Raw genomic sequence first — 16,953 nt, 5'->3', positions numbered from 1 at the left:
CTCATCTGCTCATATAATAGAATCATAAGAAGGATAGGGTAAGCATAGAAAATGTGAATAATATTGCTGAAAAATTGTGTATTTGTTCCGATAAAATTTCTACAAAACAATATCACAGTTTAGAGATCGATATTTATGTCGTACAGGGTAGGGAAATAAATTATTTACAGGTATACGATTGTAACATCCACGTAGATGCGCTAACTTCGAAGAACACAGGGTGCAGTTTCCAGTTCACGGACTGTCTTTACCCAAGTTTCCAGTCTCGGTGCACAAACCAAAACAAGATCACCGAGTCTTCTTTTAGCCATTATCACAAACTCCCCTTGACCGTGGCGTGCGTCACAGGCGGTTGGTACTCTTACACGAACATTTCTGCGATTATGGGAATCCATAACGTCTGCTTCGTTGTTGTTCTGTTTCGAAAGCAATAATGGGAACTCATTTATTCGATTCGACTTGTCCGTATACCACACATATGATGTAGTGTAGTGGTTACAATGTATCGATACAGCATCGTATTTATTTTAGCATTTGCATATACCGATTACTTAGATTCATACATATTAAATTTTATATCTCTCAATGTATCGGTACTTTTTATAACCACTATATGTACAGAAAAAAAGAAGATGGAAGTGTTACCTCATTTTCTTCGATTCGACGCAATGTCTTCGTTACTCTAAGCATGAGCTCGGCAGCTTCCAAGCTCGGTTGTTTCTGAACCGCACTCACGGTTCCTCTGGCTACCAAATCGCTCTGACAGTAAGCCTTGGCTAGTTCATTCATAGAACATGGTCTACAATCTTCTTCTTCCTCGTCACCATTATAACGTCGTGCTCTTTCGTGTCGATCATCGAAGTATCGCAATTCCAAATCGTATTGTAGTCGCACATCGTGCCGCGCACCAGCCGCAAGTTCTTCCGCTTCGATGTAAAGTGCTGCTGGTTGTTTCTTCGCGTGGAAACATCTATGTGCAGCTTTGTGCTTACCGTCCCTCGGTGAATACACGGGACGTAGTTTTCCATGTGTCTCCAGATATACTCTTACCGGTCCGGAAACTTTCGTACAAGTACGAAAACCAGATAATCGAAAAGCATCTTCGATGCTGTTCGAAATGCTGTTGTTCCTTTTGTTCGTGTCCTTTGCTCCAACGAATTCGTAACGGACTTTCGATACGAATCCAGTTAAGACTGGTGGCGAAAGAACTACGCGCAAAGCTCCGCGTGGATAACGCCAAAGTACAGTTCCTCTGGAACAGCGTAGATACACCGGTCGAACACCTCGACCACCGCCTCCGCTGTAATGTAACGAGTTAGATAAATAAATAGATAGGTACTTCAAAAAGAAAAAAAAGAGATAAGGGAAATTATTATTATTTCAAGCTTTTTTGACCAGGATGCACTACATATAGTGACTGAAAAAAGTATTCGTACATTGCAGATTGATATATTTATTATTTATATTTATACATGGAACTCTATATATCATCAATAATTTTTTCAGTCAATGTATTGCATTCAGTTCACTACATTTTCGTTTTATCTTGATTCCAAATATTTTTCTCTTCTTGTTCCCTAATTTGGATTTAAAAACGGAACTGTAACAGTATATACGGTTCTTCCATTTTCCCTAATGTTGTTGTTTGCGATAATTGCAATTGACCAATGTAATCGTTCTTTCTCTGCAACTCGTTCCCTTTCTCTTTCTGCTTGTCATGCATGCATGTACATACGTATATATGTATATATCGAATAGCTAGTCCACTCGATCTTTTTCGAGTTTACTTGTGTTTGCTCGCTGAACGAGGAAAACCGGTTTCTCCGTAAGTCGGGCGACTGGTTTCGCGCTTAATAAAAGTACACGTTTTCGTTCCCCGTTATCAAGAGGAATTCAAAATGGTGTATGTGTGTACACACATACATGCACATACATTTTTTGTACACGAGTATAGATAAACGTTGAAGTGAAGAAAAGGAAAGAAAATGTACGTTTACAAGCCACATTAATTTCCTTTCAGCAGTAAAACGTTTATCGATAGAAAAGAAAATCATGCTTCTGTAACTACACGCAATCGTAGACTAAATTAATAGAATAGAGATACAACAACAACAATACGAATATGAAATAGAATCCATACGTTAATGAAAACTAGAAATACAAAAAGGAATATTAACCTTCCAATCCAGTCACATTGGTCAGCGCTTTGAAGAGCAACATGTTCATAGATAGAGGATGCCGATGACACGATGCTAAGTAGCAATAAAAATAATAAAAGCACCGTACGGACAATGAACTTGAACGTTCTCATTTTTCGTTGATTCCGAGTCGTTTTGGCTAAGTTTCGATACACATTCGTATTTGCATTTCTGCTTAAAAAAATCTTGCAACCTGATGCTTATTCGATTCTAGGTTGGATCTTACTCGTTCCGGTCACACTAGTATACATGCACGTATACGTGTACATCATCAGCTTCTTTTGAACATTTTTATAAGAAAAAACAACATGTATACGCTTTCTTCATATATGCATATAATGTATACATATGTTTATACGCTAAGAATCGTGAATGTAGAGCAAGTGCTTCAAGAGAAGAATGAACACTTGTGAAAGTATTCGAGTCGATGATGATAAAGTTGTATATGCGGTATATGACGCATTAAGTCCTTTTTTTTAAGCTTATTGTTTCAATCTTTCTTAACTTAATTTCACTGTTAATACGGATAGCACTTATACTCGGTTCACAGTTCGACACTGGCGTTGAAAAATGTGCAACAACGACATAGAAATAGCTTAGTCTTAAAAAAAATGTAAATGTTCGATTAATTGAATGCTCTCGCGTCGCTTTACTGATGCAAACCACTCGCTCTTATTTCTACACTACGTCTTCGAATCGCGTGACTGTACGATTGTGCACGTACCACGAACGAGACGGAGAATATACGAAGGATCATGCTTGTTGTCGAATGCGTCGAAAGGTGTGGTACCCCGTGCTATACTGAGGTTTAACCACGCGCGAGCTCCGAACGATTTGATCGCCTACGCGTGCCGACACCGTTCACATAACTTGTGCACAACTATTCCGGACTATACATCGTTTCGTAGTTCGCTTGCTTTCTCTCCAGTCTGACGTCTTTTACTCTCCTCGTTAGAGTCCACTTCGACTGAAGTCGTCGACTCGTTTTACCTCGACTCGCTTCGTCTGTTGACTCTCACCCTTCTCTCCCCTCTCTGACTGGCTCTTTAAGTGCCTTTGTCATGTCTCTGTTCTGGTCTTCTTTTTGTTTCCTTTCGTTGCTTTAACTCCTCTGCACGACACAAGACCATATCGCCAGTTGTATCCGTTATGACAAAAATTCCAAATTTCGTATCGTTTTCTTTTTGTAGAACTCATTTCGACCCCGATACGTTAAAGCGCGGCCGTAAATAGATCGTACATTTAACTAAAATTTGTTCCGTTATATCCTCTATTACATTTATCAAATTTTATTATATCAAAGGAACGAAAGATGCGTATCAATTGGTTCCATTCACAATACGCATCAGTTCCTCTTTCATGTTGTTCAATCTGCAAAAGAAATCAAATATTTTTTTGTTTTTGAAGCAAGTTGCGTGCATTTAAAATATGAATAAATTCGATTAAACTATTGAAATATGGTTCATTACGCTTCTGTGCAAAAAGTTCGCTGATCTATATGTCCCGATACGAGTTGAGCCGGACAAGGATCGCAAAAACGTACGCCCAAAACTTTCATTGCAGTTTTATAACCATCCAGGGACAATAGTTCCGAGTCAAAAGGAGCAACACTTTTAAATATTGCGTCGACGTGTCTAACACGTACGGTGAACACAAAATGAAAAGCGTAAAAATCGTAGCATATGCTATATGTGTACATTTGTATGTAAAGGTACTTCTCTCTCCAGAATAACGGTGGGTTTTTGAGACCTGATCTAAATAATATGCAGTCGTCGAGTAGTCGGTACAGGTATTGGATAGGATCCGTTGGTTGATCAACAACCAAATGACAAAGGAGAAAATGAAATGTATCAAAAATATTTCTTTCATCGAAGTAATCTTGTTCTTTGGCTATCATATACATCGTATCGTTCTGTAATAGATAATTTACATTTAAAGGAACAAATTCGGGGATGTTTGTAACATATAGAAATATATTATGTAGATAAACATGAAAATTTACCTCTTTAATGGACTGATATCCAGGCTCGTGTTTCTTAAAAATATGTGGTAAATTTTGATTCTGTTTACAATCATTTTCAGAGCATTTAATATTTTCTTCCATGGTTTAATTTAAAAATATTTCCGATACTTATACGAATTATACATTTATTGTGACAATAATTAAAACATATGAAATCTAAACGAAGAATTCATTTTTTTTACATATGTGTTTTTGGATCTTGTAAGAGTGTAGTCAAATAATAATACCGTTTTTCGAAGTAGATAAACGAGAAAAAGGAGGCTGCATATCTACGATATGGGATTCTGTAGCGGGGATACATTTAAACGAGACGATCATTGACAGAACAACCACGTGTATGTGTCGCTATGGTCAGCATGGCACAGTCAGCGCCACAAAACTTTGTGTCATAGGTTGGAACTTTTTTCTTGTTTATCTAAAAATTCTACATTGGAATTCTCAATCGAAGAAAAAGGTTGCACATTACTTTTACTCAAGTACCAACTGTGTGCAGCTGTGGCATAAAAATTCACGTACAGATGAAAATGCCATTTTTTGTCCCTCAGAAGGTAAGAGCAATGTTATTAATTCCATTCAGCACACATATTGTTCGACTATACAATAACTTGTGAATTTCCATTTCTACGCTAGATGGCACATTGTGATGGTGAAAGTAGAATTAGTTTTTGAACGCTCCCTTAAATTGACAACTCGACGGCTATCGTGTTGGAAGTGTTCCCTTGACACTTGACGTTACATATTATTGAATATTTTCTAAGGTTTCATTGCGCGGATAAAGATGGTGTAAAGGCTAAGCATTCTGAAAAGGATGGGCAGAATCGCGAAAATGGCCTATCCAGGGGGTGGTTTGTACGTTGTCGAGGGTGAAGTCTGTCTCCTGGTAACGGCTATGAGACGAGGTGTTCGATGGTCCTCTCACTCCCATCAGGTTAGGATACTTCTTGTTAATTGCACCTTTTTACGTAAAAATATCTTGTTTTAATAGGCATAAGTTTTAGTGTTGTATTTGCTAGTTCGATCGAGTATTCTGTTTATACGTGTCATTATTTGAATATATTTTTATTGTTTTCAAATCAAACAGGTTGTAGACAGGAAGTAGCGTAATAGAGAATTTTAATTATTTACTTTGGGATCTTTCTAAATTTCTAAATCTTAAATATATATTGTTTATATTTTTATGTTTGTGGTTGTTTAGGATGACGATCAGGATGCTCTTATAAAAGGATTATTCAATTTGAAAGAGGTGTTGAACGAAGCTAAAGATTTATCTCACTTAGAACCGGAAGTGTTTCTAGCTCCGTTTCTTGAGATTATAAGGTCTGAAGAAACAACTGGACCTGTTACTAGTCTTGCGTTGTCTGCTGTTAATAAAATGATATCTTATGGTCTTATTGGTACATATTATTCATCTTATTCTATACATTTTAAAATTAAGGATACTAAAGTGATATTTTGTTTCTAGATTCCGAGCATCCCGCAATAGCTCAATGCGTAAAAGCTATTGCTGATGCTGTTACGCATGCAAGATTCGTAGGAACCGATGCATCGGGAGATGGGGTTGTTCTAATGCGAATACTTCAGGTTCTGAGAGCTCTTATGTTAGCACCAGCTGGAGATTATCTTTCAAATGAAAGCATTTGTGAAATTATGCTCAGTTGTTTTAGAATATGCTTTGAAACACGTTTAAGTGGTAAGGATTTCGAATACATTTTGGTATTTTCATAATCTTAACAATGGTTTCTCATTTACAGAACTATTAAGAAGAACTGCAGAGCATTGTTTACGAGATATGGTACAATATCTTTTTACCCGATTACCTCAATTTGCGGATGATACAAGAGTTTTACTAAATATGAAAGTAAGTTAGTGGGACATATTAGTAGAATATCAAGAAACATTTCATAATATACCGTGTACACCTTTTTTAGAAAATGAGAACAAATAGTATGGAAAGTACACGTAGTAAAAACAGAAAGAATAAAAGCCACTCTAAACAGAAGGCAAAACTGAGTGCTGATAGTGTAAGCGATACAGAAAGTCAAGTTCAAAGCCCAACTGAAAGAATCAGATCTCATCCCTTAGCAACACCTGCTACTTCACCAGGAAATATTGTTGACATGCAAGGTTCTTTAGATCATGCCGGCGTTGAGAAAGTAGATGAAGAGAAGGCTGATAAAGATACCAAGAAAGATGTTAATGATATCAGTGAAGCTATCAAGCAAGAAGATGAATCAAGTGTTAAGAAGGAGAACGAGGATGTAAAAGATGTACAAGAGTGTAAACAGAGTAATAACGAAACAGAGGATAAGACAAGCATTGTCAATGAAAAAGTGCAAGATCCACAGAAAGAGGATAAAAATGTAGAGAATGTAGAGTTAGATGATCAGAATCAAACAAAGAAAATTGATTTATCGAAATGTGAAAGTGGAGGTACTTGTTTTGTTCATTTATGTGTATTGTTGAACAACAAATAAGATAGTAATCATCTTTTCAATTTTATTTTTTAGAAAATCTCACAAAACCAATCGATGATGATAAAAACAAGGATATAATAAATTCCCCGGCAGGAAGCGTAGAAGATTTATCAGTAGATGAAAGTACAAGTCTAATAAATAAGATATCTAAAATTAAAGAATCTGAGCAAGTCGAAGAATACATAAACGCCCAGGGAGTCCGTTTCATGCCGCATCAGCAGCTAGCACCATACGGTGCTCTATGCGTGCGCGAATTATTTAGATTTCTCGTATCTCTATGTAGCCCTCTCGATAAGCAAAATAACGAAGTTATGACCCATCTTGGGCTGAGTTTATTACAAGTAGCCTTAGAAATTGCCGCCGACTATCTCTCCAATTTTCCATCGTTATTGGCGCTTGTGAAAGATGATCTCTGCAGGAATCTTATTTTGGTAAGAATGATGCGATATTCATTTATATTATTGTCCATAAATATTTCACATTTTATTGAAATATCTCGGAAGAAATCCGATATTTAAATACTGTTCGAAATATGGAAATGATTATGTCTTTATGGATGATTTAGTATATATACTAAATTTCTTGTCAACTTTATTTGGAAACAAAAGTGCAAGAAAATACATAATAGTATCGTAATTGTGTTTGTTAGCTTCTTGGTACAGATCGATTGTCGATCCTAGCAGCGGATTTGCAAGTATCTTTCTTATTATTTGAATCACAAAGGGAACATTTAAAGTTTCAAATGGAACATTACATAAGTAAACTAATGGAAATAGTAAGTTCTGATTCGAATCGGATATCATATGACCAACGTGAATTAGCTCTCGGTATGGATACCATTCAACATTTTTTAGGATATACTGTTGAGCTAAAGTCGCGCGATGGGAATATCTAACGTTCCTTAATTTTAGAGGCAATTATACGATTATGGAGAATACCCGGTTTACCAGCCGAATTGTACTTGAACTATGATTGTGGCTTGTATTCTACCAATTTATACGAGGAATTAATGAAACTTCTGTCGAAGGTATGATATGTATATGCATATATGGTGGCAAGGTGGTATAGTTATTTGTTAGATTTTATTCAATATACTTTGTTATTAGAATGCTTCAGCGTTAATGGGTAATATGCATAATATGCAATTTATTTCATTGGACGCTATATTCATATTAATTACTGGAATGGAAATCAGATGCAAAGGATATAAAGAATTATGCAAACCTTCACGGCATAGTGCCTCACCAAATCTTCCAACACGAGAGGAGTTACTAGCTATAAAAACAAACAAACGGGTTTGTATTTAATCAGAATATTATTTTTATTGTTTTTCCTTTAGTCTAATGTATATGTAATAATTATTTGAAAGCTGTCACGAACAAATTGTCGTTAAATTTGGTATTACACAACATCATAAATGTATTCTTTTTATGTAGTGGTTGGCTCTCGGTACAGAAAAGTTTAATGAAAATCCGCGAGAAGGGATCGCTAAACTTACAGAACATGGTCTTTTGGGTGGAACACCAGGAAATCCTGATCCAGAGAAGGTGGCAAAACTTTTAAAAGAGAATCCTGGCCTTGACAAGAAAGCTATCGGCGAATATATTAGTAAAAAAGAAAATAAAAGTGTTTTAAATTGTTTCGTTCATAACTTCAACTTGAAAAATATGCGAATAGATCAAGCTCTACGACTTTATTTAGAATCTTTCAGGCTTCCTGGCGAAGCTCCACTTATCTCCCTGTTGCTTGAAAAGTTCGCTGAACATTGGCACGTGAGTTTAGTACTTCGTTTCGGCAACATTTTACCGATATATTGCACAGTCAATATTTAGTATGTTAAGAATCATTGATTTATTTTCCAGGACAGTAATGGAAAGCCCTTTGCCTCAGCCGATGCTGCATTCACTTTGGCGTATGCTGTAATTATGTTAAACGTCGATCAACACAATTATAACGTAAAAAGACAGAATAATCCCATGACAGCTGACGAATTTAAAAGAAATTTGAAAAAGGTGAACGGTGGCGCTGATTTCGACCAAGAAATGCTCGACGAAATATATACCTCTATTAAGTAAAAAGCCCTTTCCTTTATATTTTTCAACAATGCATAATTATGATTGTACTTGGTTTTGTGGTTTATTTATTATCGATTGTTATATTTTTTATTTCTTCACTAGGGGTGAAGAAATTGTGATGCCGGCTGAACAGACCGGCTTGGTAAAAGATAATTACTTGTGGAAAGTTCTATTACGTAGAGGAGCTGGACTTGAAAGTTTCTATTTAAAAGTAGGAGATTGTGGTGAATTTGTAGACAAAGAGCTAGCTGAACAGGCATGGGCTCCAATCATAAGCGCGCTTTGCAGAGCGTATGACAAAGCACCTGATCGGACGTTGCAACGACGAGTCGCGGAAGCTTTTCTTCGGTTCGTTATAATATATACGCGATATCCTACAATATTTCAGGGATAGATTTAACGTTTAAAAGTAATGAAAGAGATTCATACAAATATATGTTTTCAAGAGTTAAATCAATTTCTGAAATGTTGCCTACATACTGCGGCGCTACATTTATTCGTTAATTAACACGGAGTTAATGTTCCAACGTAAATAAATATAGTACCAAAGTTCCGTTTTCTTTCTTTATGTTACAGTTGCGCTTCCATCAGCGCTCATTATGGGATGAGCAGCGACCTGGATACTCTCATAGTAAGTTTATGCAAATTCACTGGTCTTGCGACTGGCGGTGAACCTGACCAAGTAGTTTTACAACTTGGTGGAAGTAGTAAATGTCAATTAGCTGCACGTACACTCTTCAAAATTACTCACATACACGGGGATGCAATAAGAGCCTCTTGGAAGAATATCATTGATTGTTTGCAATCGTTATACAAAGCAAGGCTGTTGCCAAAGAGCTTGACGGAAGGAGAAGATTTTATCGATCCGTCGGGAAAGATATCGTTACTTCGAGAGCCCAGTACACCAAAACCGGCACCAGTAGATCAAGGAATATTATCTAGTTTATATTCTTATATCGCTCTGGACAGTTCACGCATGTCTCATCCGGCAGAAACCACCGCAAGGAAAAGAGCCACAGAATTCGTCGCCAACTGTTACCTTAAACAGATAATCGAGGAGAGCAAGTTCTTGCAGGTTGAATCGCTACGCTCTCTCGTCGGTGCCTTGGTATTTACGAACTCGAACGAAGAAGACGTGTCCGTATTCTTGTTAGAACTCTTGTTAGAAGTAACCATTCAGAATCGTGACAGAGTAGCGTGCATTTGGCCGATAGTTCAGGCTCATTTGGATGGGCTGTTAACAACAGCGGCGCGGGAAAATCAACCATATCTTTTAGAACGGGTTACCGTCGGAATGTTAAGATTGGCTATAAGATTGTTACGCGGAGAGGAATGCGCGTGCACTGCTTTGCCACCTTTGTTACCACTAACTCACCTACCCTCTGCCACGAGCGCACCGCTCGCAAGACAAATCGCGTACGGTTTGTTTGAATTGCTCAAAACTGGTGCTGCTAATATTCATAGCACGGAAGACTGGAAAGTGGTATTCAGCTTGTTGGAGTGTGCAGGTGCTGGGGCGCTACTGCCAAAGCAATCGAACACCGTGCTGGACGAGGCGATCAATTCCAGGACATCAGTTTTAGATCCTAGACCTATTAGTCCTGTGCCGGAATGGGTGCTAGTGTCTCCAACAGGGACGGAAGCACCGTTGCCTGTGACCGCCGACACGATTGTCTTGGATCGTGATTTACAGCCTCATGATCCAGCCGCTCTCGTTAAGTGCTGCGAAAGCTTGACGTTTCTAGTCAGAGATGTGGCTCACGTAACACCATTCAACTTCGAATTGTGCATTCGTTGCGCGAGAACGTTCGCCGAAGCAGTTCTTCAGTGTTTAGGAAAAAGGAATAAAGTGCACAGCGGGTCAGAAGAGTCTGTTAGTAGCAACATTACTGCTAGCTATCAGCAGACACCCATACAATTGTTAGATCTGATGCACACGCTTCATACTAGGACCGCTCAAATATTTCGATGGTGGGCTATCGAAGAGGGTAATAGCGCAGATGGCGTTTCCCTGTGGCCACAGGCGTGGAGGCCTTTGTTACAAGGGATCGCAAGGTTGTGTTGCGATGCTCGTAGACCGGTACGCACAGCAGCTATAACCTATCTTCAAAGTACTCTGCTAGCTCACGACTTAGCTCAGTTATCGGCAGTGGAATGGTCTCAGTGTTTGGAACAGGTTTTGTTCCCCCTGCTGGCTCAATTACTAGGCCCAATAGCGTCCAACGATCCGATCGGTGTGGAGGAGACCAGAGTTAGAGCAGCCATGTTGTTATCCAAAGTGTTTCTACACCATTTGAACCCGTTATTGACTTTACCTGGATTTCTACCACTCTGGTTAACCGTGTTAAGTTTACTCCGCGCTTACATGCACGCCGATAATAGTGAGCTCCTATTCGAAGCTATACCGGAATCATTAAAGAATATGCTGTTAGTTATGTCTTCCGCCAACGTATTGGCTCCTACCTCGAATTTGTGGGCCCCAACTTGGAGAACGATCGATGCATTCTTGCCAAATTTGAGAACAGAATTGTTCGTAGAACCGCCGGTTGTTTCGACGCCATCCTCGCCGCAGTCATCTCAAACACAACAAACTGCGCAAGTGATTAGTTTGGTCGAGCAACAGCAACCATCCTTTCCTGGATCCATAGCGCCACCACAACCGCAGCCCACGGTCGTATTAGACGAGAGTGCGTCGACCCAAAACGAAGCTGACCAGGTTTCACGAAATTGGATAGAACCGAACTCGCAATCATTATCTTCATCCTCCTCTCTAGAAGCTACGAATCTGATCAGCACGACAATTCCACAACAGATGATTACATTAGTCGACCAACAGCCTCCGAATGTATCCAGTCCAGTCGCTATGCGTCCAACTGTGCAAGAACCTATCGACGTTTGTCACATTGTCGGCCACGTGCCCTCACCTATCACTGAATCTGAAGAAAGAGCGTCTATAGTATCGGGACTGCCGCATGTATCGAGTCAAGAGAACCCTGAACGATTATCAATACAAATCGTTAGTGGGAATAACGAATCAGAGCAGACCGTATCACCGAATGAGTACGAAGATTGGAGACAGCAACAGCAGTTCCAACGAGCTCCGTTACACTCGCAAGGTGTACAACATTCGACGTACAAACAAGAGACGGAACACACTGGAACGTTAAATACTTCGCTTCATGCAAATTCATCTCAGGTGAATCAATGTCTTGCATTCTAGCAGGATTAAGTCGTCGTACTTATTACATTGGCAGCATCTTTGTGACACATTCCGGCCTTGTTGGCGGTATTATTTACTTTCTGTTTCTTTTTTCCAGTTCTAATACTTTGACTTACTCAAGCCGAATGCTCGGACAAAGTTAATCATCGAAGATGTTTTATTTTCATTGTTAGAATCGAACTGTAGTATCAAATCATTGTAGTCGCTAATTTTACTCTACATGAGATAACTTGCATATCATATAGTATACGTTCGGCGAATGGGTATACATTAATGTGTAACAATAATCGAATGTTTTCTTTGCAGACGATGACTGTAGATTCCGCAACAGCGACGATGTTTAATTCTGCAGCGTATTTTAGCGAAGATCCGGCGGCAGATCGACTGTTCGCCGTTACTAATCCTTGACCACTGTACATTCTTTCCGTATATTGTATTATCGTCTTTGATGAAATGAAATTCTTCGATCAGGTTTTAGCGGAAAAGAAATTAGTAGGTGAACAGTAGATGGAGTTTTGGCTTCTTGTATATTTGGCATTGCGATATATTAATAATAATATATAATGAATAATTATAATATATTCACGGTATTATTATTAATATACGTTTATAATAATACATGGACATTATATATACACGTTATATACATTATACATAAACAATTGTAATGTCTATGACGCGGTATCGTATTTCGTGGAATCTCACCATCGTCGCCGTTCTTGTAAACGTAGTTCTTTGTCAGTACATTGTACAATCGGCTATCGATAGTTATTCGGTACGTGGGGACGTTCACGTACTACAGCAGGATGCGAATTACGATATCGCAGATATAATAATTAGAAATTATCCGTAGGCGAGCGGCTGGTCTCCGCGAGGTTGCAACTGCGCGATGTACGAATCACAGAATCGTCCCCTTTTTCTTTTCCCCTCGCTCCTTTATCTTTTGTGTATGTACATACAAATATGTAAAGCTTGAGACATCTGTGCTCGAGTACAGAGCATTCACGTTTGCGATTTCCGTGGGTTCGATTGCAAATGCCTGACCACCCTTGTATATACACAAGATATTATATTCGTGGAAATTTTGTAATCGAAAGTTGGAACTCGGCGATGTTCATGCGCGAACGATCAACGTTCGGACATAGAGAAACGCGTTAGAAATATTCGTGAAGCAGTCCGTTGTCTGTTGATACTTTTTAAAACATCTGAAACAGTCAGAAATCTAACGCGTGGAAAGGGATTTCGTCGCTCGATTAATTGTTACCAAATAGAAAAATATATTAAGCGCGTTGCATGGAAATGAAACAACATTCTGGTTACTTTTATTCCACGTCGATAACACGTGTAGACAATGCAACGCAACTGTAAGGAATTAACAGAGCCACAATCGTTCTAGAATATTTCTAACCGCGAGTTAGTCCGATTTTTTGTTCGTCGAGCGATCTAATACATACATAGATACATAATGTTGTACGTCTTTGGTCGTGCATAATAAGCAACACGTACACATACATACGTACATACAGAAATACACAAAAACCAAGGTATCGGACTTACTTTTAGATATTTGTCGTTTTTTACAGACACGCCAGCCTGTTGTACATACTTATATGATTGTATAGAAAAATACAAGATGTACGATGGATATTCTACCGCTTATCGATAATGCGCAACATTGTCCCGATATGAACTGCAGTCACGAATATTTCACGCAACTCCGTATGGATCATCCCCTTGGAACAATAGTACTGTATCGTTGCGATGGTGAATTTAATTTTGTCTCAGGTAACAGTTTTGTACCATCGCATAACGTGGTGTCTACCGGTGATTTAAACAACGGCGGACGTCGACTATGATCGATATAGGCACGCACTGGTTTGCTACTGGTCCCTCCGGCAATAATAACCAAGGGTTTTGCATTTCTGACAGAGGTGCTGCGGATGAACCTTGCTCTGATCAGACACGTCCAATCCGTCTGGTTTCTCTAACGGCCTCTGAAAACACGGGACGAGATTACGTAATTGTGCTTTATCTGTACCGAATACGCGACGTTTCGTGAATTTGGTCCAACGGAATATAGCTTTACTAACTAAAAATAATATTTTCTTTTGAGATTTTGTCGGAGGAGAAGATTTGCGCCGCTAAAGTAACACCTACGGAGTTTAACCCGGGAGGAAGATACGAGTTGGTTACATTGGCTCGGGTGCAACTTTTCCCTTGGCTATGGCTATATTTTCAACTCGAGCCGAACGTCAATCGGCGCGAACGCGTGCACGCGTGTGGCAACCCTCGTCGACTTACACGATTCACACGGCAGGAGTACCCGTTTTCGAGCGGGAAGAGACGCGGAGGATGCTGGCAGTTCGTTTAGCGCCGCAAAAGAACCCAGCTCGGAAGAATCGTACTCACCTGCTTGTGAGGGTAGACGTTTATGTGGCATTTGATACACTCCTGGCCCATATTGGCCCAACTATTGCCCGACATCCATTTGCGTTTGCATTTGGGACATTTGTATTCTCCGAAGCATCGCTTCTTTCCTTGATACGGCGTCAAACCTTCGCCTTTCGGTCGTGCCTGGATTATCGATATTCATTAATTTATTATCATGACGGGATCCGTGGGAACGTTTCATTCGACTCGAACAGAGAAGTGACGATGTAAATGACAACACGCACGTGTGTAGACGTCTTTACGCGGCTGAGAGGCTAAGATTGGTTTCGAAAGATACTCGAAATATCGTATGACACATTTCGTGAAATATTCGGTGTGTTGTTATTCACGTCAGCCCCAAAATAATACGCGTATACTACACTAATGAAGCTAAATTCAGCGAGTGTACAGGCGAACGGGCGTACGTGTATGCACGCGCGTACTCGAGATACTGTTTGTTGTCTCAATTAGCGTTAAATGGAGCGTTGAATCGCATCTCTCGATGCATTGCATCAAGGAACGCGCGTTACTCGAGAAAGTTATTTGTTTGTGTGCAAAACCGAAACTACCAGAGTAGCCGGGCGCAATTGCTGTTCAAGTGCGTACCTGCGGGCAATCTTTGATATAGTGACCCTTCTTGAAACATAAGTGACAGAGATAACTGGACGGCGGCCTCTTGGTTGGTTTCCTATCTAACAGGGTCAATTCCGTGAAATGATCCGTGAGCTCGCCGATATTGTCCACAAAACTGCCTCCAACCAAGCAGGAAGGATTGAGCGCACCGCGATGCAAATAAGTTTGCGACGTTGCCGTAGTAAAACCACTCCAAACCGTCGGAAGAAGCTTGCTCTGAAGTAACAACCAACAGTCATCTGGTTACTATTAGCGTTACAAGAGATTCCAAGATTCTTTATATATATGTGAAAAGAAGAAGATATTATTTTGCAAAAGGAAAGAAGCAAATGAATCAGCAAGATGACGATCATGGTCTCATTTTGAAGGAGAGAGAGAAAGAGACTTAGAATGAGAGTTTAAAGAACCTGTTCCTGTGGTTGAGCAGAATTTTGTCTGTTGTTATCAGCGATTGTCAGGTAGACCCAATTGAGCAACTGGGGCGAATAATGAGGTTGGTGAAGGGGCTTCTGACCTTGGCTACCGATAGCGTTCATAGATCCAAGGCCAGGCTGAGACGGTTCCTGCGGCTGCTGCGAGTGTTGAATCCCCGTCGTTGGATGGCACGCAGCCATGCTCGCAGTCAGAGATTTACCTCTGTTGTGTCGCACGATTCTCTGCTCGATGTCGTCTCACCTTTCTCACCATGCCTCAGAGAGATATCGTTTGAATATTCTTGCAACATAACACTATCGCCCATTTTTATTTTCTAAAAACGCATTCTCACATGGCGAACAACACTCGTATGATTCATGAAAAGATACGAAAAGCCTTTTGTTATCATTTATGACGGACACTGTAACTCGCGACAATTCAAAGAAGCATCACCGTCCGTTGCTCTATGTGTCACCTGCGATGCGCTTTATAGCTCGCTGTCGAACAACACAATAACGACACGTTAGAATCGGGAATCGGATCAAGGGCAATGTTTTCGCGCGATATCTCGATTCCGGTTTCTTTGTTGCGCTCCAACGTTTCCATGAATCGTGCGTATTACGTAACGAGTTTACGAAAAAAAATCGGATCTAGCTGACATTTCGACCGGATCCAGTTCCCGTCGGTAGCCACCGTACCAATGTAGCCCTGGTATCAACGAAACGCGCGGACGATCTTACCGATTTCTCATCGTACGACGGTTTCCTCCAGCCATGCGCTCTGCTTACGATAAAATAATAAGTGCAATTATTAACGAGTCGTACATGATCTTAACGCCGTCAACGATTAACGAAACAGCTGGTCCCTCGTGACGAGTTTAGAGTCCCTTGGTTACTCTTGCTCCGCGACGATGCTCCTTTTCCCTCTCATTTTAAATTGACAAATATTTCTTTTCCTTCCTCTCTCGTAGCTGCGGCCCGTATTCGCGGCGGTGACGACCAGCAACGATGATTATCGTGGCAGCTGCAGCTATTCTCCCGTCTCCTTTTGTTCCTTCAACTGGATCGATTTGACACGTCTGCAAGTTAATTTCCTCGGCCGTTGAATCGAACGCGATACCGCGACGCGCATCGTTCCAGAAACCGTAGCACTTTCGGAGGGTCCACCTCTGCTCTGAACATCGACAATGTTCCGCGACCCACGAATACGTAAAAACGCATACAGATGAATCTAACCAGTATTGAAGAGACCCCCGCCATGTGGTGCAGCTATTTCAGTGCTCGCTATCTATTGAGCAGCTTGCCGCCACGGGTAGGTAGGTACTGCTCGGACTTGGCCTCTAACTTCTTTACTTACAATTACCAGAGACAGTACGAAATACTCTTTTTCAAGGATCGACGCGGCTGCGTAAATTTTAAGAGAACATGGACAAATCGGATTTTGGACGAGTAGACCCTGAAGCAGGACACAGGATGTCTTATCGTTG

General features: G+C 40.1%; 5 protein-coding genes across 5 annotated transcripts in view; 2 read left to right on the top strand and 3 right to left on the bottom strand.

The window, feature by feature from the left end:
• LOC143427487 (uncharacterized) overlaps nt 1-16,953 on the top strand; it is a 161,142-nt gene that overhangs the window by 59,155 nt on the left and 85,034 nt on the right. The window lies entirely within an intron of this gene.
• Metrn (meteorin) lies at nt 64-3,230 on the bottom strand. The gene is made up of 3 exons (XM_076900754.1): nt 2,178-3,230; nt 646-1,300; nt 64-416 (listed from the first exon to the last, which is right to left on the bottom strand). The coding sequence occupies exons 1-3, from the start codon at nt 2,309-2,311 to the stop codon at nt 201-203; spliced, it is 1,005 nt and encodes a 334-aa protein (XP_076756869.1). The 5' UTR covers nt 2,312-3,230; the 3' UTR covers nt 64-200.
• On the bottom strand, nt 3,375-4,302 carry LOC143426982 (uncharacterized). Its single transcript, XM_076900755.1, has 2 exons — nt 3,668-4,302; nt 3,375-3,569 (listed from the first exon to the last, which is right to left on the bottom strand). Exons 1-2 carry the CDS (start codon nt 4,300-4,302, stop codon nt 3,518-3,520), a joined length of 687 nt encoding a protein of 228 aa, XP_076756870.1. The 3' UTR covers nt 3,375-3,517.
• Nucleotides 4,853-13,635, top strand: Garz (Sec7 domain-containing protein garz). The gene is made up of 14 exons (XM_076901439.1): nt 4,853-5,149; nt 5,417-5,615; nt 5,684-5,911; nt 5,973-6,079; nt 6,150-6,651; nt 6,729-7,126; nt 7,345-7,522; nt 7,607-7,722; nt 7,802-7,990; nt 8,132-8,467; nt 8,558-8,766; nt 8,873-9,118; nt 9,347-11,966; nt 12,297-13,635. Exons 1-14 carry the CDS (start codon nt 5,030-5,032, stop codon nt 12,396-12,398), a joined length of 5,550 nt encoding a protein of 1,849 aa, XP_076757554.1. The 5' UTR covers nt 4,853-5,029; the 3' UTR covers nt 12,399-13,635.
• Nucleotides 12,499-16,733, bottom strand: LOC143427373 (zinc finger CCHC domain-containing protein 24). Its single transcript, XM_076901440.1, has 5 exons — nt 15,461-16,733; nt 15,027-15,269; nt 14,400-14,564; nt 13,781-13,984; nt 12,499-13,738 (listed from the first exon to the last, which is right to left on the bottom strand). The coding sequence occupies exons 1-4, from the start codon at nt 15,665-15,667 to the stop codon at nt 13,871-13,873; spliced, it is 729 nt and encodes a 242-aa protein (XP_076757555.1). The 5' UTR covers nt 15,668-16,733; the 3' UTR covers nt 12,499-13,738; nt 13,781-13,870.

This window comes from Xylocopa sonorina, chromosome 9 (genome assembly GCF_050948175.1).
Source record: "Xylocopa sonorina isolate GNS202 chromosome 9, iyXylSono1_principal, whole genome shotgun sequence".
NCBI classification, from domain to species: Eukaryota; Metazoa; Arthropoda; class Insecta; order Hymenoptera; family Apidae; genus Xylocopa; species Xylocopa sonorina.
Note: the sequence above shows the minus strand (reverse complement) of the source record. Positions and strands in the feature narration are given on the sequence as shown.